The sequence below is a fragment of the Micromys minutus genome (assembly GCF_963924665.1).
Source record: "Micromys minutus genome assembly, chromosome: 21".
NCBI lineage: Eukaryota > Metazoa > Chordata > Mammalia > Rodentia > Muridae > Micromys > Micromys minutus.
The window spans coordinates 48,499,336-48,521,336 of record NC_137956.1 but is presented as its reverse complement, the minus strand read 5'-3'; the positions used below and the strand labels follow the sequence as shown (position 1 = coordinate 48,521,336).

At 49.1% G+C, this 22,001-nt stretch overlaps 1 protein-coding gene across 2 annotated transcripts in view; it reads left to right on the top strand.

The window, feature by feature from the left end:
• Positions 1 to 19,978, top strand: part of SCN10A (sodium voltage-gated channel alpha subunit 10) — a gene marked incomplete at both ends in the record, with an annotated part of 82,065 nt that extends 62,087 nt beyond the window's left edge. For both annotated transcript variants that reach the window (XM_080934460.1, XM_080934459.1), the window contains 10 exons: positions 592 to 715; positions 2,435 to 2,589; positions 5,340 to 5,513; positions 7,865 to 7,987; positions 8,881 to 9,165; positions 10,790 to 10,843; positions 11,666 to 11,807; positions 12,668 to 12,768; positions 16,157 to 16,427; positions 18,762 to 19,978. In XM_080934460.1, the coding sequence (XP_080790586.1) occupies positions 592 to 715; positions 2,435 to 2,589; positions 5,340 to 5,513; positions 7,865 to 7,987; positions 8,881 to 9,165; positions 10,790 to 10,843; positions 11,666 to 11,807; positions 12,668 to 12,768; positions 16,157 to 16,427; positions 18,762 to 19,978 (2,646 nt within the window). The remainder of the gene's footprint in view (positions 1 to 591; positions 716 to 2,434; positions 2,590 to 5,339; positions 5,514 to 7,864; positions 7,988 to 8,880; positions 9,166 to 10,789; positions 10,844 to 11,665; positions 11,808 to 12,667; positions 12,769 to 16,156; positions 16,428 to 18,761) is intronic.
• Between the last annotated feature and the right edge of the window lie 2,023 nt (positions 19,979 to 22,001).

Here is a 22,001-nt window from a genome sequence, read left to right as displayed (position 1 = left end):
GACCCCCTGGCTAGCCTTCCTTACTCCCTGCTTTCTGTACATAACTCCAGAGCATAGGTTTTAATTTTGTTTTTGTTTTCTTGGCCATGACCCTGGCCAAGCAGGGAGGGGTCTGTCGGTGACAGATGGGGTCCCTCCCTACCATTTGGCTCCATTAGCCAAGCGATCAGGTTCGCTAACACTGGCTCCTAATTGAATTCGTCTGGAGACATTACAGGCCAGCGCTGCCGGGAGGAGAGCAGGGCCCCACAACACAGCTCCCCGATTAAATATTCAAATGCATTGAAAGCTGAGCATCTTTATGGCTGTAATTATGGTGTCTCGGGCCACTGCCAGCTCTCCATCATGGCCTGGAGGTTTACATCCCGGCTTGGCCAAGCCGCAGGGCTCCACGGGGAGCATTCGTGTCCGGCCTTAGGTGTTGAGTCCTAAACACACGAGGATGCCAAAGCAGTGGAGAGCAGAGCCAAGGCCCTGCAGGGGCTTACCTTGCCCTTCAGGGACCCAGCACCACCAGACAGGCAGTGACCATGTACAGATGCGCCAGGTTCTTCAAAGAGCCACATTCACTGCCCCAGCCTCTGCCTGCAGGGGGTGGATGACACAAGCTCCTCCGAAGGCAGCACCGTGGACTGCCCGGACCCAGAGGAGATCCTGAAGAAGATTCCTGAGCTGGCAGATGACCTGGACGAGCCCGATGACTGTTTCGCTGAAGGTACAAGAGCAACGGACCTCCCCATGCTCATGTTAACCAGGGTCAGCATCCCGTCCAACACTTACCTAAGAACCTCTGTGTCAGGAACCATGACCCGGCATCCACAGGAACCAAACAAACAGGCTCACGACAGTTGGGACATCTGTGCCCTCCTCCCTCCTCACCCCAGGGGACGGCTTGAGAGATTATAAACCAGCCCCCTTGAGCATGAACTGGCTGGGGATGTGAAGGACCCCCAGAAGGGCCATGGGTGTCTGCTCCCTTAAATCTTTGGTGTCATCCTATACAGTGGGTCTATACTTATAATGGTAAATATTAATCAATGTAAAAAGCACCCAAGCACCATGCCACACTAGCGCCAGCTACTTTCTAGACTCATGGCATTCTTGCTGCCATGGCTAGACCCCAGCAGTGACTGTCCATCTACTTCCTATGCCCAGCCCTTGCCACACCAGCCCCAAGTAGAGACTGCCTACCTTACTATATTGCGGCTCTCTTGCTGCTGACTCTACTCACATTCCCAGCATCCCTATAAAAACCAAAACTCTAGAGGCTTGTAATTTATCAGATTTATATCAGTAAATTCTCACTCCACAAAGCGTCCACACAATGAACTCAGAGCCAATTGATATTGGTATAAATTGCCCACCTAGATTAAGACAAATTGTCCTGTAATTATCCACCCCTCATAAGATATTCATAGCTATTGTGGCTATTTAAAGCCACATGGGGGTGGTTTATCCTTCTCTTCCTCCATCTTGGTTTCTTCTCTATCTCTCCCGCCTCTCAAAAATTCTGCCCGTCTTTCTTTTTCACTGTCCAATCGCAGGTCCTGCCTTATCTTGTGCCTGCCCTCACCTGCACATAGACAGCAACCCACAGATACTGATCCACTTTTCCCCGTAGTATTTACAAAAATGAGGCACATTATGTTCTCCGTAGACACTTGTATGGTGGGTGGACAGACAAATACTTCCACTGTGATGGTGATTATGGCCTTGGTGGTGGCTTTAAATACATAGAACTTGTGGGACCAGCATTCCGCTGGGGTTCTACCTCCACTTGAATTTAGCTACGCTGGATCCAGGCCCTATCCCAGCTGTGTGGTGGTTCCCCTGTCCAGCATGGGTCAGGGCTGTAGCCTCCCAGATGCCATCAAATTCAGGGCTTAGGAGGCTCCAGAGATATAGAGGCATGAGGATGGAGACAACTAGGCTCATTTAGAGTAAAGAAGGAACCTAGGGAAGGCATTTGAACATCAATACCATGATGAGAAGTCCCCCTAATGGGCTAGATCAGAAGACATGCTCTTGGATGCCTGAAAAGGAGTCTTCCCCAATGGTGCAGAAATGCGTTTCCCAGCACAATGGTTTCTCTTCAGGCCAGAGCAACATCCTAGCACATCATTTGTCACTTTCTATTCTAGTTTACTTTCTGTCCTGCGGAAAAAAACACTATGACTAAAAGCAACCGAGGGCAGGAAAGGATTTATTTGACTTCCAAGTCACAGTCACTATTGAGAGAAGCCAACGCAGGGAGTTCAACCATGAAGGAATCATGAAGGAATACTGTTTGCGCTCGATCACAGACTCATATTTAGCTTTCTTATAGAGTCCAGGACCACCTGCCTAGGGAAGACTGCTGTCCACAGTGCTGGGTCCACCTACATCATTGATGGTGAAAGCTAACCAGGGCCCTGTCCACCATCTGTTCCCCCAGGCTGTACTCGCCGCTGTCCCTGCTGCAAAGTGAATACCAGCAAATTTCCTTGGACCACCGGCTGGCAGGTGCGCAAAACCTGCTACCGCATTGTGGAGCACAGCTGGTTCGAGAGTTTCATCATCTTTATGATTCTGCTCAGCAGTGGAGCACTGGTAAGGAGGAAGTGGGGCCCCTGCCTCAATGGCCTCCAACTGACCTGGACTTCCATCCAAAGCCATTGGCGCTAGAGCTACCTCAGTGGACTCTCAAGGCTTGAGCTGAAAGTCCCCAGCTATAGATGGGGGAGAAAAGTTTTAGCCTGCTCACCTCATGGGAGGTGCTCAGCGTCCCTCACATGGTGGTCTAAACCTACATACAAACTGTTCAAGCAATGAGGGCATGTCTCCCACTTAACAGATGGAAAAACCAAGATTCAAATGATCAGAGGACTCTCCCAATGTCACCAACTGAGCAGTAGCAAAACTTAATTTCACCCATAGTAGATCCCTAAACGCTTGGCTTTCTACCCCCTAACCTCCAGGGCACACTGCCTTTTCCTGAGGATCAAGACCATCTTCCCTTGTCTTAACCAACTGCGTGCCTGCCACATCTTCAGGTCTCACGGTTCCTTCCAGTGGCATCTCCTCGTATCTGGTTATCCAGGAATCTTGTGGAAATGCAGGCCCAGTCTGAGAGCTTGGGGACTGAGCCTGAAAGAACAAGGAAGAAAGTCTTTCTCCCATGCCCTCTTCCTCAGGGCAGTGTTGTGTGCCCATCTTACATAAACAAAGTGCACACAGACACCAGAAGGAACCTTCTGTCCCCGGCTGGTCATGCTTCATACGTGAGGACGCTGGCACCAAAGGCTTGGCTGGGGTCCAAGCTAATCTGTTTAGGGGCCTGGACTAGCACCCCACTCTCCTGCATCTCTACCCACACCCCTGTCTGTGTGTCTTGCTTTTCCTGTGTCATTTGCCCTCTAAAAGGAAAACAGTCTACTGGATGCTTGAGTCTGACTAAATGCCAGACCGCCCGGGAGAGCCAGAACTGTTCCATGTGCGGCCTCCTGGCTGTAAGGAAGGGCATTGGGAAGAGACAGGAGGGGGAAGGGAAGAGAAAGTGTCCAAAGCTGCTCAGTGGATCCCTTCCCCAGCACCCCATAGCTCCTTTCTTCTCACAGGCATTCCCCCAAAGGTTCCCCTTTTTGTTCTCTGCACCCCATTGCTGCAACCTCCTTTCTCCTCTCTCTACAGCTGGGCGCCAGCCTCCCTGTTCCCAAGGGGGTAACTCCAAACCTGAAACAGCTGTTCTGCCCCAGCCCCACCGCCAGCAGCTTCCCAGCAATCCCCGGCTCTTTTTCCTATGGGACCAAACAGACATGCACCAAATTTAGGCTTCTGTATGCTTTTACTTTGAGTGCTTGGGAAAAAAGAAAAAAGAAAAAAAAAAAACATGAATTTTCATCTGACAAAGTAAAATGAAAAGAAAAGAATTGGAAATTATAGAAAAAGGTAAAGGGGAAAAATCAGCCATTTTCCTGTCACTCAAAGAGAAACTCACTTTGAAAACAATTTGGGGTGGCTCTCCCCAGTTTTCTCATGAGTAGAATATATAAATATTATAAACGTATGCGTGCATTCTCTAATTTCTCAGGAAGTTTCCTCGGGAAATATGCTCATACAAACTCACTTAACAGCCACAGCATTATGGGAATGCGTCCCCATTTATTCGGTTAGCAGTCATATTCACACCTCACAGGGACCACACGCCTTCAGCACTGCCTCGGAGAGACCGAGTAGTCATTGGAGATTTTTGAATGGCAGTCAGAGAATGATTGCCAGAAATATGGAGTGAAACTGAATGAAGGTCAGAGATATTTAATGGCTGCCAGGGATAGCTAATGACTGTCAAGGATATTGACTAACATAGCAAGCGATGACCAAAGATGCTGAATGACTGTTGGAGATGTATGAGTGCCCGGCTGACTTAGGTTTGGTCCAAGATGCAGATGTTGAAGCCACGTCTCCCAATCCATCAGCTTACGGAGGAGTACTTGTGGATGAAGCACAGAAGGAAAGCAGGGTGGGGCAGGGGAAGGAGCTGAGAGATGGTGTCCAGCCTCAGCTGATCCCACAGGAGTCACCATCCAGGGCATCTCAGTGTTGTCCTGAATGTAGACAAGCCCAAGGCTCCCTGTGGATGCCTTGGACGGTCCAGGTGGGCATCTAACCTCTTAAATAAACACTTCCCAATGTGGATTCAATTTGATCCAAACCAGGAAGCTGCTCCCAGCAGCTGGGGACTGAAACCTCAAGTGAAGAGTCATGCAGACACCGGTAGTGCCCAGTGTCTTTAGCACAGCCTTAGAGATAAGTTGACTAGCTTCCTGACACCCATTTGGCTCCCAAAGACTGGCTGTCTTTCACTCCCATCCATCATCCCTGAGAGGGAAAACCCAACAGACAAATACGCCAGTGCTGGGACTCTCTCCGTTCTTTTTCATCTTTACCCCCCCCCCCATAAAAAGAAAAATTGGCGTCTCTCTCTTTTTAATATTTGAATTTCCTTGATTACCCGTGAAATAAAACGCTAACTTTCAGAAGTTTCCTGTCAATTTTTCCCTCTCCGGTGGACTGCCTGCGGATATCCTTCTCTGCTTTTATTTTTAAAACAAGTCGCCGTGAACATCCCTTTGGTTTGCTTCCAAAATTCAGCTTGAAGTTTCTTTTCTCACTTACACTCAGCCCTGTGAAGTATCGGGGCTAGATGTCCCTGCGGGCTGCAAAGTCTCCGTTTACAGCCCGCTGCGCCTCCTCCACTTTCCTGCTGAGGCTGTTCCCTGGAGGCTGTGGGCAGGATGGGCTGGTCCTTGCTAGGGGTCAGGACTCCTGTAATCCTGATCATTCTTCTCCCTTTCCTGCAGGCCTTTGAGGATAACTACCTGGAAGAGAAACCCCGAGTGAAGTCTGTGCTGGAGTATACAGACAGAGTGTTCACCTTCATCTTTGTATTTGAGATGTTGCTCAAGTGGGTAGCTTATGGCTTCAAAAAATATTTCACCAACGCCTGGTGCTGGCTGGACTTCCTCATCGTGAATGTGAGTGCTGTGGGGGTGGAGGTGGGAATCTCAGCAGAGGCAGGTGGCTAAGGCTAGAACAGATGCAAGGCTGACTGGTCTCCTATCAGGGGCTGCTTTGAGCACCGAGTGAGAAGTCAGGATAACATTGCATGTCAGTGAGTGGGAAGCTCCGGGAAGCTCACAGTTCAGACATGATGGTGACACTCAGGTGAGCCTTCAGGTCTCCGGCTTCTGCTGACAAAAGCTACTACGGCAAGATAACGTAGGCATCCGGGCTTTCGTCTTCCTTTACCCATCGCCAGGGATCTGGATCTCAGAGCCCTGTGGTCTTCAAACAGAACCCGTCTGCCTGCTAACTTCATGATCTCCATGACTAAGCTAAAGATACCCATGGAACTTTTACAAACCACCCTGGGCAGGCAGGACATGAGGAGAGTCTGGCCAGTCATTTCCAAGGTGCAACTATGCCTGGGAACCTCTGAGCTGAGGACACTGACTCCTCTTCTGTGGCAGAAGCAACAGAAGGTTTCGTTGGAGCTGCTATGTAGGGACTCTAACTGACTGCTAACCCCTGCCTCAGTGCACCGGCCACGAGCTCTGCACGCAATCCGCCATCAGTCCACTGCTCCGCCCCGTTGCATCCCTTCTTGGCTTTTCAATACGCCAAACCGTGCCATTTGCCCACTGCTATCTAGAGAGTTCCTGTGAGCAGAGAAAGCCGTGGGTTGTTGGTCTGTCTCCTCCTTCAGCATCCCTACCTGCACCAGGGCCTTGCACATCAGTGATATCAGGAAACATGTCTGTGTCTGGTATTTGCCTCCTGAATCTGGCTGGGCTCCAGGACAGAGCATTCTGTCTAGCCTAGGTTGGCAATACCTCTGTAACATGCAACTTCCTTCCTTCCTCATGCCAGTGAGCCAGTGGCCACCGTGCATAGAGACCCACTGAGAGGGCCAAAATCAAAGTCACAGGTGACAGTTCTGTGCATGTGAAATGATTATTCACAATAAAAAGGAACTGTTTTCTTCTGGCTTGCCACCTTCTGAGAGACCTCCATTATGTAGAGTTCATTGTTTTCCAGTCCTGGTCACCCTAAAGTCTCTTCTTAAGCTGGGTGTGGTGGCATACACCTTTACTTTTCTGTTGCTCTGTTAAAATTCCATGTCCAAAAGCAACTTGGGGAAGAAAGGGTTTATTTGAGCTTATGGTTCCAGAGGGAGAGAGTCCATTACCGCAGGGAGAGATGGCACAGGAACAGGAAACTGGATGGTCACACTCTCACTCTCACACAAGAAGCAGGGGTTGTGTTTCCAGGAGGGGAGAAACAGGAAGTGGGGCAAGGCTGTAAACCCTCAAAGCCAGCCCCCAGTAATCCAGGTGATGCATTTCCTCCGGCAAGGCTTCTCCCTTCAAAGGGTCTGTAACTGGCCCAAACAGCATCACCAGCTAGAGACAAAGTATTCAGATACATAAACCTGTGGAGGGCACTTCTCATTCCAACCACCATGATGAGCTTTACCACAGGCACAATGAAGGGACATCAGCTCCCCAGATCTCTGAAAGTCAATCAAAATGTTAAGGTTCTTAGGGCCCTTGGAGGGGAAATGACATTCAGTGGCATGTATCTAGGGATAGCGGTGATCGAGAATGAGTTTTCTTGCCCAGAACTCCATGCACTTAATGAATAGGTCTTGAGACCATCACAGAAGATGGGGCAGATAGAATGTAGATCTGGAGGAAGGGATGGCACGCTGTGGAACGCTGTCTTTTGGGCATGCTGTGGGCTTTGCTCATGAACTCCTGGCAGCAGTGATTACTTGCACACCATTGGGCCCATTGCTACCCTGTCATGATTAAGGAGGGGTTCAGGAGGCCCCACCCATCCCCAGGGATCTATAGACAACTAGTGGTTGAAGGAAGAAGGAGACACATGTTCCTGGTGGTGTAACCACAGTTAGATGCCCAAGCTCCTGTAAGCAACCGTAATGAAACTCACTGGGTGTCTTCTAAAAATAAGATATGAAAATAAAAGGGACTAATTTGATGAGGGAATGGTCAGTAGGAGGACGCGGGAGACAACAGAGAATCATGGGAGGCAAATATGATGTGTGTGTGTGTGTGTGTGTGTGTGTGTGTGTGTGTAAATATAAAATCCATCATTATGTATCATTAATAATCACTCATAGACATCTTAATTCAGTAAATGAAAAGGACATTCAGGGGTTCAGAAAAAAGGTGGGAGCCAGAACCATGGGCTAGCGAGACAGAACAGGCAGGAACCAGGAGGCTGGGCATAGAGTTGCTGTCTCTTTCCACCAGATGGCAATTCTAGAACACTAGGATAATGCTTTGGTCTCTGCCTGCACCAGATCTCTCTGACAAGCCTCATAGCAAAGATCCTTGAGTATTCTGACGTGGCATCCATCAAAGCCCTTCGGACTCTCCGCGCCCTCCGACCACTGCGGGCTCTGTCTCGATTCGAAGGCATGAGGGTAGGACCCGTTCTGGAACTTCTCTGATTGGCAGAATTTTGCAAACCTTCTCCACCTTTCCCCCAACCCCCATGCCCTCCATACTGCTGACCCAGAGTAACAGGTCCCACTTCAAGATATCAGCTCTGTGTTGTCCCTTCCTGATCAGACTCTGGCTGACGTGACGGCTAACTCTCTTGTCTCCCTCAAGCCTGATCTTAAGAACCTCTTTTCTTGTCACCCACAAACGCCACCCCTTACACCCTCAGGGAAGTGGTTCTGGTTTTTCTCTGCCTTTTGGTCTTATTCCTTAGTAAGTCCAGAGCTCCTGTTGTCCCAATTCAAGTGACTCTTTTCTCTGACAATGGAAATGTAGAGAGAACCTCTGCCTAGCACTTCATGCCAAGTCTACCTGAAGGTGTCCTGGCTCCAGACACAGCCTTTATGCCCTGTGGCTCTTTCTCCACCCACGCCGCCCTTAACTGCCCTCAGTCTCCTCCCAGTCCCACAGCCACCAGTGCCTCCAAAGCTGTCACCATAGCTTTGCAAATCACAGTGGAATTTTTAGATCATCTGTGGGCTGGAGAGATGGCTCGGTCAGCACAGAGCTCACCTTGCCAAAAAAAAAAAAAAAAAAAAAAAAGAGGATCTAACCCAAACCCCAGACCCCATGTAAAAAGCATAGTTTTGAAGGGCAAGCGTGGAGGTGCATGGGATAACCTCAGTTGGGAGGTAGAGGTGCGCGGATCCCTGGGGCTCATTGGCAGCCAGCATGAGAGACTGCCTCAGAGGAGGTGGGTGGGGTTTCTGAAGATGACACTGAAGGCTGTCTTCCAGTCTCCACATGCAGGTATGTGTGTAAGCAAAGACAAGGAACACTGGGGAATTTCAGGTCCTCTTCCATGTCCCACCAGGTAGTGGTGGATGCCTTGGTGGGCGCCATCCCCTCCATCATGAACGTCCTCCTCGTCTGCCTCATCTTCTGGCTCATCTTCAGTATCATGGGCGTGAACCTCTTTGCCGGGAAATTTTCGAAATGTGTCGACATCAGATACAACCCATTTTCCACCCTGAATTCAACAATCGTGAACAACAAGTCTGAGTGTCACAATCAAAACAACACTGGCCACTTCTTCTGGGTTAACGTCAAAGTCAACTTTGACAACGTCGCCATGGGCTACCTCGCGCTTCTCCAGGTGGTAAGTTGTCTGAGATCGGCCATGTCTGTTCCTGTAACTGCTTAGTAAATGGAGCGCCCAGATTCTTCCAGAAGGCACTGCATAGAGATCCTACAAGAGTTAGCACTGAGTGTGAGATGAAGCCGTTCTATGTTTCCACAGTTGATAGCGCTAACTGAGAAGCTCTTACTAGTGAGTGTGAGCTCACAGGGCTACCGCTGGCTGAGTCTGACTAAGATAAGAAGATGGATCATCCATGAGACTATGTTGAGAGATGGCTTATGATAGGGTGTACAGAGCAGGCATGCATACACAGCTTTACCTTTCGCTTCTTGTTATCTCCCGTATGATAATCAATCACAGCTAATTAAGTGTGTGCAATGATGGATAACTACTGGTGGCAATGGTCTAGTGTGCTCAGGCTGTACACTTGTCTATAGTCACACTTTCATTCAGTCCTGTGTTCACTGTAGTGTGGTTGCTTATAGATCTGTTACATCTATTTGCCTGTGAGTTCCTGTATTCCACCCTTTGTTCATCCACTCAAGCAACAAGTACCCTCTGTGTATCTGTGCTCTATCCGGCACTATGCTCAACCCCTGGAGATTATAGTCAGGACAGGATACAGGAGATGGGCCTTATAAGAAAACTGGACAAATACGTTATTCCAATAGCCTATCAAATGCTATAACAGGCTGGAGAGAGCAAAGTCTCTTTCATGCCTGAGATATGTTAAAAGCACATCTGCTTTTGAGGCCTCAAGGATGCTGAAACTGGGCTGGGGAGGTGGCTCGTGAGCAATTACTATGTAAGCATGAAGACCTGAGTTTAGATCCTCAGTGCCCGTGTAAAACTCTAGGCATGTCTGCACTCGCCTCTAACCCCGGTGCTGGGGGTGTAGAATCAGAAGCATCAGGAGAGCTGGTTGGCTGCCATCCTAGCTGAAGAATGAATCGTGAGCCTCGGGTTCAGTGAGAGAGCATGCCTCAAGGGAATAAGGCAGACAGCAATAGAGGAGGACGCTAGACAACTTCCTCTATCTTCTACACACACACACACACACACACACACACACACACACACACACAAATGCTATAACAGGCAGGGGGACTAGACGGGGAGGAGGGAGAAGAACTTGGGTTCAGGATGTAAGTATACAAGAGAAGAATAAATTACATTTTAAGATAAATGAATAAAAAGTAGATTTTAAAATCATTGACCTTTCCAAAAAAAAAAAAAAAATGTTAAAACTGGAGAGAAGAGATGCGGCCTTGTTCCCACTTTCAGATGCGTTTCTCATCCTTATGTCTCGTGACTTAGCGGGGAGGTGATTGAGGAAGTGTAGGCCCAGCAGAGCACGGAGCAGCCTGTAGCTGTTGTCCCTATAAGTGACAGCAGGGTCCCGGCTCAAGCTGTATTCTAGGAAGTTCCATGTCTTCTTCACTGCGCTGTCTGGATTACTTGAAGTCATGTGAAATTAGTCAAGTCACCGAAAGACTTTTCCCTCTCTTCCCTTGCTGCCCGAGCTCTCTCCTCCCCAGCCTTCTTGACTCAGTGTCTGACTCTCTCCCACTGAGCTACCGTAGAGCCAGATGGTTCCGGTTAAGCGACTGACACTGATTGTCTTCTGTCTTCTTGTTTCCAGGCAACCTTCAAAGGCTGGATGGACATTATGTATGCAGCTGTTGATTCCCGAGAGGTGAGTCCCTGCTCCCCTGCCTTCCTGTCTGTGCACCCTGCATGTCTGCTGCTCACTGTGAGAATCTGTGTAGAGGTGGTTGGATTTGTTACTTTTCTTGTTGCTATGACCAAACACCTGACAAGAAGCAATGTAAAGAAGACATTTCTTTGGCTTACAGCTCAAAGGGCATATGGTCCCCCATGGCCCGGGAGGCATGATAACAAGAGAGGGAGGCAGCGGGTCACATTTCTGTCCTAGTCAGGAAGCAGAGTAGACAGGAAATAATCCTTGTCTTCCAGCCAGTGTTTCCATCACAAACGTTCTACAACCTTCCTGAACCACCGAGGAGCCCAGTATCCAAACACTAATGAACCCCGGGGGAGACAGTTCACATTCAAACCCTAACCACGGTGCTGCTGATGGGACACAACTGATGTCTTGCCAGTGTCCCCTCGCCCCTGAGTCCTCTGGGATTCCTATCCTGTTGGAAGCCTTTCTTCACCTCATCAGATCCTCCTCGGTGGTCTCTACCAGGCACAGGGGTGGGATGTTTCTGGACAACTCTTGTTAGGGGTTCATAGACAAGCATCACAACTTCCTGACTCACTGGCAGTCCCACTGTGGGGTACGTTCTCAATCAGGGTGGAGCTACAGTGGTCTAGGGCAGCCTAGTTAAATAATTCCCCCTTCGGCCTTTCTCTTCTGCAGCTTCCTCCCAGCCCCTCATTCCCGCTTCATGGGATAAAGTACCAGGGTCTTGTCTCAGCGTTGGCTTTTAGGGAAACCTAAGCCAGGAGCCCTCCTTACATCTGTTTTGTTTGTCCGTTTTTTCGACCACAGATCAACAGCCAGCCTAATTGGGAGGAGAGCTTGTACATGTACCTATACTTCGTCGTCTTCATCATTTTCGGTGGCTTCTTCACGCTGAATCTCTTTGTTGGGGTCATAATTGACAACTTCAATCAACAGAAAAAAAAGATAAGTGGACCCCTGGTGTGTCCACAGCAGTAATGAATCTCATGCTTCCCATCCCTCGGGCAGCTGTGGCCTCATGGCTAAAAGCCAGTGATACTATATTGCAGCCCTTCCTGCTGTAGCACCAAGCTGATATTCCACCCTTGGGTTTGGTCCTCACAGCTGTCTGGTGCCTGCTGCCACTACTGCTAGGGGAGCTATATTTGCAGTGTTAGCAATGTTCCCCAAAGTTCCCATCCTCCAGTAAAGTGACCTCGGTCTCCTCAGCTGAAGCCAAATATCACAGATGAAGCCTTAAGAAGGGAGAAAGAGCTCTAGCACCTGCTGCTCTAGAGCTTTAAGTCCCCAAGGGACAGAGTCAGGACATCTCATCAAGGGCCAATGGCCTTAGGCACTCTCAGAATTCCCAACCTCCAGGAGAGAAGAACCTTCACACTTCACATAGCTTCACAGGAACCTGATCCCAATGATTTAGCTGTAGTTACAATACAAATTATGAATGTTAAATGTGTAAAATGATTTCCCATTGTGCCTGAACCTTCTCCTGGAGTCCTGTCCCCAAGCCCTCTCCACCCTCAGTACTGCAGAAGCTTTACTTGAGAAACCCGAGCTCTGGATTTTATGGGCAGAGGCTTTAGTGGGCATAGCGCTGTGGTAGAGCATTTGACTGTACAAACAAAGCCAGGCAGGGAGTCTGCAATGGGCCATTCCCTTTCAAGCCAGACATTCCCTGATCCTTCCTGCAGAAGAGATGAGAAGGCTGGAGTGATCCTTCCTATACAGAACACTCAGGTTTTGGCTTCTCTCAGGGAGGGAGGGGAATCTTGTTATTTTAATAACATCACTGTGTCCCTCTCCTCTACCTAGGGGGCCAGGACATCTTCATGACGGAGGAACAGAAGAAGTACTACAATGCCATGAAGAAGCTGGGCTCCAAGAAACCCCAGAAGCCCATTCCACGGCCCCTGGTGAGCCCCTGGGTTTCTCTCTCCCTGAGCAGGTTTGTGAATTAATTCAGCCTAAGCCTGGGCTGAATGGAAGCCGGGCCAGCACTGTATGGGGGAGATTTGGGACAAGTTTAGAGGTGGAAGCGATGAGGCTCCCAGGCCCCAAAAGTGAGAAGTTTAAAGGAAGTGAACGCAGCCCTGGTGGACACTTCCAGCAAGCTTGTCTGATGAACTCTGCATCTCCCAACAACCTCAGGCTTCAGTGGTGGCTTTGGAAACAGTAAGGGTGGCTAGATTTCTAACCCGTGGGGTGCCCCTCATACAGGTTACTCCAGAGAGTCCAGACTGTCAGGACATTTACAGGGAGGAGAAGAGCTGTCATCTTCAATACACGTGTGTCAATAATGAGATGGAACGGTTGCCGTCTAGATTCTGTTCAGAAGTGTTGGGTCAGGAATAAATGGCAGGGGTTCCAGACCCTGGAAGGGCAGGGGGTGGGGGGGGTTCCAAATCCCATAACTGGGTTTGGATGAGTCTGAACAAGAGTGTGCAGGGCTTCCTGAGGATAAACACACACATACATACACACATGCACACACACACGTACGCACACACACACAGGCATGGACACACACAGGGCTGGGGAGGTAGCTATTGCTGAAGTACTTACCATAAAAGTATAAGGACCTGAATTCAACCCCCAGAATCCACACTTATAAGGCTAGGTGTGATCATATCTCTTGTAATCCCACTGGTAGGGAAGCAAAAATGGGCAGGTCCCTGGGGGTCATTCAGCCAAGCCTGTTTCAAAAGCCCCAAGCCACGAAGAGACTCTGTTTCAAAACAAGGCAGATGGCACCTTAGAAACAATACCTGAGATTGTATACACACACACACACACACACACTCACACATACACACCACATCACATACACATGTGCACAAGCACCCCCCCACACACACACACATAAATGGGTGGGAACAGTCTCAAAGTGAAAAGATTCGGGTCAAAAGCTGAGTCCAGCCAGTGGGATTCAAGTGAGAAGAAGCAAACAGCTCAGTTCCGTGGCCTTCGCTGGCCTCGCACCATTGCTGGGCTGCGGGGGAAACCACGGTCCTGGGTTGGAGCCACTCTTTAGACTCAGCAAGCCTCTGCTGCCTCTCTCCAGCCTCTTGCCACTTACAAAGCAGCCCCAGGCCACTGGAGCTTCTTTCTCTCATTATCCCTGGGATAAAGTGGACTCCATCTCCAAACTCACCCTGCAGATATGAGGCATGGAGAGCTACTGTTGAAATGTCCAGGCAACACAGTCAGAGGGGGAACTGTAGGGGAACGCCGTTGCTTCCTGTGAAGTCTCAGCCAGGATTCTCCACATCCTTCAGCGGTGGCATAGGGTGGATATCCCTCGGCCATGAGGAGGGAAGTGGCTTCACTGCCTGGCTCCGTGCCAGGATCCTGGGATTCTCCATCTGTTTGGAGGAGAGCTTAAACTACTAATTGACTACACCGGTAATCTTAGTGGGGAGGCATGACTCTCTCCTCTTATTATGGTCCAAGGCTGGTGCACATTAGCGCTTGTGTTTCCTAATCAAGAAAAGCTGAGGCAAGGTTGGGATATTTCAACAGTGCCTTGAAATCCTAGGAATCCGTTAGAGTCGTGTCTAAGCAGAGACTGTAGATGGATGCTCTCCAGGGCCCACAGTCCACGGTCTGTGCTCTGGCAAGCATTCATAATCTGATATCACCTGCCCAACAACATAAGCCTGATCCTCCCTAATGTTTAGAACCAAGAAGGAAACACAAGGGAATTTTTTCCCCTCTACTTTATCTAATGTTGCTGGAGATTTTAGGGTTTAGTGGGGCTCGACCTCCCAGCCCAAAATGCCAAGAAACAAGTGAGACTGACAACCAGAGAAAGGATATTATTCAACATGGCCACTTGGGTAAGAGGAAGGAATAAAGAGGTTCCGGATGCCCAAGTCTATCTTCCGAGTCCCGATGCGAGCTTTAGGTTTAAATAGAGAGACAAGCTCCTGGTCAAGTGTGGTCCTGCCTGTCACTGGCCCATCATTAACTCCCCTCCAGTTTATCCTGCAGGGAGCCTGACCAGTTACCAAAACTGTGAAAAATCTCTTCCTGGGATTCAGGCTCCCCTCTGGCTGGTACGAGGCTTTAATCTTCTATTTCTTCACCCAGTGTGAGATTCCTCGGGAAATTCAGTTGTTCAGGGTCTGTTGTATCCGTAGTCTGATGGTCCAATGGCGGGGCACGAAGATCTCCACTCCTGCCAGGACAGCTGTACTAATGCTCGGTCCTCCCAGGACCAGCTTCCTTTCCATCCGGCATCTGTCCCTGGAGTGTTCCACCGATGTGTTGGGAGTCAAGCATGCACCCCCACCACTTACCTCTGGTAAAGCCCACACTTTAGATCCTGTCTTAACCGTTGGGAAAGGCTAAAGGCTCTACAAGACTGGGTGGTTTCGTTCTATAGTGCGCTCTCTCTCACAGAAGTCACTAAGAGCAGGTTTCACATATTCCACATTGTAAGAAAAATAATAGACTCCAGGTTGTCATAAAATCAGCCACCTGCACCATCTGAGGGCACAGAGGGTAATGGAGACGTGAGCCCTGCCCACAGGCTGAGCTGGGAACAGACAAAAGTTGGAATGCCTCCCCTTATCTGACACTCGCCTGGTTTGATTAGAAGTCGTGTAACCGTGAATGGGACTCTCTAGTTTTCTCTGCATTTTCAGTGATGACAGGGAGGAGCTTAGCAGCTCAACAATACCCCTCCACACAGAGCCAAGTCCTCCCTGGTCTGAGTCTCTGCTCTAACCCAGCAGGGTAGCAACCCCCCCCCCCCCAGTGAAGGATCAGTAAGGATCAGATTAGCAGCAGCCCTTCCCCCCACCCACATGAAAGCTTCTGGAAGCTTCTGGTATAACTGTGGCAGCTTCTTTTTCCAGATCCTTGTGGCCATACACGTGGGACCCTGGACACAGTATCCATCCAATATGTCCCTCAGTACAGAGTGAGGTATGATCAACGCCAGTCGGTGGCTATCAGATGTTGAGCTGTCTAACTCACAGCTGCTCATCCTACCTTCCAATTCCCTCAGGTTCCTGAGGGCCTACTGCACAGAGGGCACTGTGCAGATGCTAGGATTCAAACTGTGAGAGAGGTGGACCGGGCACAGGAACTGCTGTCAGGGAGGCTGCAGTTTGGTGACAGAGGCAAACGACTAGCAAAACCCACACACACGTCAGCTCACATGGTGGAGAGCTTGCAACGGGGGGGAAGAATGGAGGGAGGAAAGACGGGAACCTGAAGGGCCTCCAGTCATGGCTAGGAGTCAGATGCAGGAGACGGAAACAGCCGGGCCTGATGCTTCCCCTCTCTCTCTCTCAGAATAAGTACCAGGGCTTCGTGTTTGACATTGTGACCAGGCAAGCATTTGACATTGTCATCATGGTTCTCATCTGCCTCAACATGGTGACCATGATGGTGGAGACTGACAGTCAGGATGAGGACAAGACGAGGGTCCTGGGCAGAATCAACCAGTTCTTCGTGGCTGTCTTCACGGGCGAGTGTGTGATGAAGATGTTCGCCCTGCGCCAGTATTACTTCACCAACGGCTGGAATGTGTTTGACTTCATTGTGGTGATTCTGTCCATTGGGAGTAAGTGGCAATGAAATTTCCCCCACGCTTTGGGGTGTGTGTGTGTGTGTGTGTGTGTGTGTGTGTGCAGGTACATATGTACCATGATGTACATGTGGAGATCAAAAGACTTCTCTGGAACCAACCCTCATCTTCCACATTGTTTGAGCCAAAGACTCTTACTGTTCTCTGAATTTTACACCCGGCTAGCTGGCCTACAGCTTCTGGGGATTCTCCTGTCTCCACCTCCCATCTTGCTGTCAGAGCACATGATCCCAAAGCCCACTTCATAAGGAGTCTTACCCACAGAGCCACCCCCCCCCCCGGCTCAGCTCACAATTTCTAGCACACGGTCTAGGTTAGAAGAGCCCGGTGTGTGCAGCCCTCAAAGGCAGCAGACTTCAAATACCCCCTGGATGTTCCCAGAAGAAAAAGGTGCTCAGTGGGCTTCGCCTTGTTATCATGAGCGACAAGGTGGTGGATCATACATTGAGATCAATGAGAGCCATAAAGACACTGGGTGGTGGCCAAGACTACATTTTGGGTGCAATGGTATCTGGGGTTGGAATCTGATGTGAGAAATGAAGCCACTGTAACTGGCTACTTAAACTAACCTTCTTAAAAAGGGACAACATGAAGTTGGTGAGACCATAAATATACACTGATCAGTTATACCCTGGGGCCACCTGCTTCCTGTGGGTGTAATTTCCCATTGATTTGCTATCAGGACCTGGCGGCCTCTACATACAGCCGACAGCAACCCATCCGCCTCAGACTCCAGCACTAAAACAGAATCTTGGGTGACGTTTGTTTGGGATTTTAATTTTGCTTTATTTCATCCTGGTATCCCTGCTGGGTTGCTGCAGGGATTTTTAAAACTGTTGTTTAGTTAAGATCGACATACAAAAAGAAATACTACAGGAACTTAACAGACACAAGCCGTCGGCCTTGGGGTTTGTCGATCCATGAAAGCACTTCTGCAGCCCACACCGGAAGGGGACCCACGGCCTCTGAGCGTCTTCTCCCTTCTAATTAGACTGCTCAGTAGTTGTTCAGTGCTAAGATTTGCACTATTAGCTGGGTATGGCGTCCCACGCCTGTGATCCAAGCACTTGAAAAGCTGGGGCAGGAGGAATATTCTGATTTTTGAGGTCAGCCTGGGCTACAGAGAATTCATAGCCAGCCTTGGCTACAGAGTGAGATTTCCTTTAAAATAAATTATACAGCAAACTAAAGAGAACCCTCCCTCCAAGGCTTATGTGGCTTAGCACAACAGAAGATTTTGTGGTCTAATCATTGGTAGGATTGGGGGACATAACTGACCCTGAAAATGCCTGTCTCTGGGCCCTAACATAGAGTTCAAGTACAGCTGGACATGAAAGAGATCAATTAAAACCATTGTGTAGACAGCTGGCCATTCAGAACCTATCTTGTTCATCTGTCAGCAAGTTACCCAACTCCTAGCCTCCCTTATAATTAGTGTGAGTTCCATACAATTATCTGTAGGCCCGTGTGCCAGGAACTGAGTCAATCTTCACAGTAGGAGAATGAATCATAGGGGGTCCTGGCCTATGTGGAGCACAGAACCAAGAAGGAGCAGTGGGCATGGTGGTGCTGTCAAGTGGGAAGCAGAGCATTATGGGTATGTGGACTGGACTGCAGTTACTTCCAGCTGGACTTGGCTATGAAGGAGAGGGGGTTTGTTGTGATTATTGATACATATTAATTGAACAAATGATATTCCTACACAGGCTTGTAGGAAATGACTGAAGAAGACAGGGTTTTAACCAAACCATAGAGGCTAACTGTCTTAGGTAGGGTTTTACTGCTGTGAACAGACACCATGACCAAGGCAAGTCTTATAAATGACAACATTTAATTGGGGCTGGCTTACAGATTCAGAGGGTCAGTCCATTATCATCAAAGTGGGAACATGGCACCATCCAGGCAGGCATGGTGCAGGAAGAGCTGAGAGTTCTACATCTTCATCCAAAAAAAGTAAGGAACAGGCAGCTAGGAGAAGGGTCTCCAAGCCCATCCCGAGTGACACACTTCCTCCAACAACCTTCTAATAGTGCCACTCCCTGAGCCAAGCATATGCAAACCATCACACTAACTAATAAGATATTCTGGGTAGGGAGAAAGAGAAGAACATAGTAGTGAAGTAAAATAAAAACCACCGAGGGAGGAATGGTTACTGCAATGAATAGTATGTTGGACCAACTCCTAGACCAGGCTCCTAAAGCCCGACTCCTGGGATATGGATGCTTATACTGAGAAGTGTGATCACAGCCAACTTAATCAGAGCTCATGGCTTGAGACACTAATTAGATCATTCTCTGCCCTGTTTCACAGGTCTGGTGTTTTCTGCAATCCTGAAGTCACTAGAAAACTACTTCTCCCCGACACTTTTCCGGGTCATCCGTCTGGCCAGGATCGGCCGCATCCTCAGGCTGATCCGAGCAGCCAAGGGGATTCGCACGCTGCTCTTCGCCCTCATGATGTCCCTTCCGGCCCTCTTCAACATCGGCCTCCTCCTCTTCCTCGTCATGTTCATCTACTCCATTTTCGGCATGGCCAGCTTCGCTAATGTTGTGGAGGAGGCCGGCATCGACGACATGTTTAACTTCAAGACCTTTGGCAACAGCATGCTGTGCCTTTTCCAGATCACCACATCGGCTGGCTGGGACGGCCTCCTCAGCCCCATCCTCAACACAGGACCCCCCTACTGTGACCCCAACCTGCCCAGCATCAGTGGCTCCAAAGGGGATTGTGGGAGCCCAGCAGTGGGCATCATCTTCTTCACCACCTACATCATCATCTCCTTCCTCATCGTGGTGAACATGTACATTGCAGTGATTCTGGAAAACTTCAATGTGGCCACAGAGGAGAGCACGGAGCCCCTGAGCGAGGACGACTTCGACATGTTCTACGAGACCTGGGAGAAGTTCGACCCAGAGGCCACCCAGTTCATTGCGTTTTCTGCCCTCTCAGACTTTGCAGACACGCTCTCTGGCCCTCTTAGAATCCCCAAACCCAATCAGAGTATATTAATCCAGATGGACCTGCCGTTGGTCCCCGGGGATAAGATCCACTGCTTGGACATCCTTTTTGCCTTCACAAAGAATGTCTTGGGAGAATCTGGGGAGTTGGATTCTCTGAAGACTAATATGGAAGAGAAGTTTATGGCAACTAATCTTTCCAAAGCATCCTACGAACCAATAGCAACCACCCTCCGGTGGAAGCAGGAAGACATCTCAGCCACGGTCATTCAAAAGGCCTATCGGAGCTACATTTTGCAACGCTCCTTGACATCCTCCAACCCCCTGGATGTGCCCAGGGCTGAGGAGGATGGCGTGTCACTTCCCGGGGAAGGCTATGTTACATTCATGGCAAATGGTGACGGTGGGCTCCCAGACAAATCGGAAACCACTTCTGCCACATCTTTCCCACCATCCTATGACAGCGTCACCAGGGGCCTGAGTGACAGGGCCAACATTAGCACATCTAGCTCAATGCAAAATGAAGATGAGGTCACTGCTAAGGAAGGGCGCGGCCCTGGGCCTCAGTGAAGACACTCTGGCATGCATGAGGCGGGCTCTGCTGTCTTTCTCTGCTGTGCCTGCTCTTTCCCTATAGAGGTGACACCAACCCACAACCTCATTGATGCATGTCACTGGTCATGGTGTCAGACCTGAATGGGGACATCCTTGAGAAAGTCCCCAAAGGATACTGCTCCACTTTGACGTCTATTTCAGATTTCCAGAAGATGCCATTGCTCTGTTCTCTTTGTGACCAGAGATGTGATTCACCAACTTCTCAGAGCCAGAACTTCCAGAGACACATGGCAAGGACATTTCTGATAGTCTCAGGCAATCTTAGGGGTGGCACTGCTAGTTAGGGTTTGCATGACTGCATGCTCACAGCTGCCAGACTATACCTGTGAGGCTGCCATTAAAATTCATATTTTTAAAGGTATAGCAAGAGTAACATATCTTTTATGTGTGTGCGCGCATGCACACATGCGTGTCTTATGTGTACACATGTACATGTGCATTTGGAGACCAGCGGTTAATTAATCGCTGGTGTCATTCCTCAGGCTCTTCTTGAGATGAGGTCTTTCATTGGCCTGGAGCTGTCCAAATAGGTTATGCTGACAGGGCATGAGCCCCAGGGATCTACCTACCTCTGCCCTCCCCAGCTGTGAGATTACAGGCACACTCTCCAAATGCCTGGCATTTTTATATCGGTTATGGGAGGTCAAATTTAATTTCCTCATGCTTGTTTACAAACCAAGATATCGCCCAGACCCCTAGCATTATACCTTGAAGTATCATTTTACATCCCCTCCTTACATGTATGATACTGACTTCTCTTTTACTCTCAGGGCTCCTGGTGCTCTACGGTCAGAACTTGAAGATGCCGACCCAGGAGCTGGAGAGCCGAGTCCTAAATTTTTAAAGTTTTTTAAAATGTGCATATACATGGGAGTGTGTACGTGTGAGCACCAGTGCAGAGGCCAGAGATGGCACTGGGTCCCCTGCAGCTGGAGTTTACAGATGTTTGTGAGCCACCTGATGTGGGTGCTGGGAACCACATTCGAATCCTCTGCAAGACTAGAAAGTGCCCTAACTGGCTCTATCTTAACTCTGTACTGATTACCTAGCTAGAGCTAAGACCTTCCCCTGTGGACCTCAGTTTTTCCACTTTTAAAGTTTGTAGGAATCAGAGACAGATTAGGCAGCTGTCAATCCCATGCTTAAATCTCAGTGGTACTCCGACCCAGTGGATGGGGAGGATAGCATTCCCTCTATGTCTGGCCAAGGCAGATTTGAACTATGTTCTCGATTCAGTTTTATATCTCATAACAGAACTTTGAGAAGGCCTTCATAGTCCCATGGGATCAGGACTCCATAATTAGTATAACTAAAAGCAAATGGATATTTCAAGAAAATTCTGGTGGATAAAATATTATAGCCAGTAGGTTTTCATCTATCCAACGAATGTTTGGAAGTACCTGTTACATGACAAGCATTGCCCTAAGAACAAGGAATGAAACAGGAGCTAGGCTCCATAGATGAACTGCAGCTTCTTTGGTGTATATCCTGGTGTATATCCTGGTATATCAACTCGACACCACCAGGAGTATCTGGGAAGAGGAGGTCTCAACTGAGGGACTGCCCAGATCCAACTGACGTGCTGCCATGTCTGTGGGGAATTATAGTGATGGATGACTAAGAGTCCGTCCAGCCCACTGTGAACAGTGCTGTCACTGGGCAGGTGGTCCTAGGTTATGAGAAAGCTGGCTGAGCATGAGCCAGAAAGGCAATCCAGTAAAAAACATCCCTCCATGGTCTCTGCTTCAGTTCCTGACTCCTGGTCCCTGCAGTGGCTTCTCTCAATAAAGGACTATAATCTGTAAGCCGAATAAACCTTTTCATCTCCAAGTTGTTTTGGGTCATGATGTTTATCACAGCAATAGAAAGCAAACTAGGACAGTGTGTTAGACTCTTTGCTTATTGGTGTAACAAAATACCTAATAAGACCACTCAAGGAAGCACCATATGTATGTATGCATGCATGTATGTATGCATG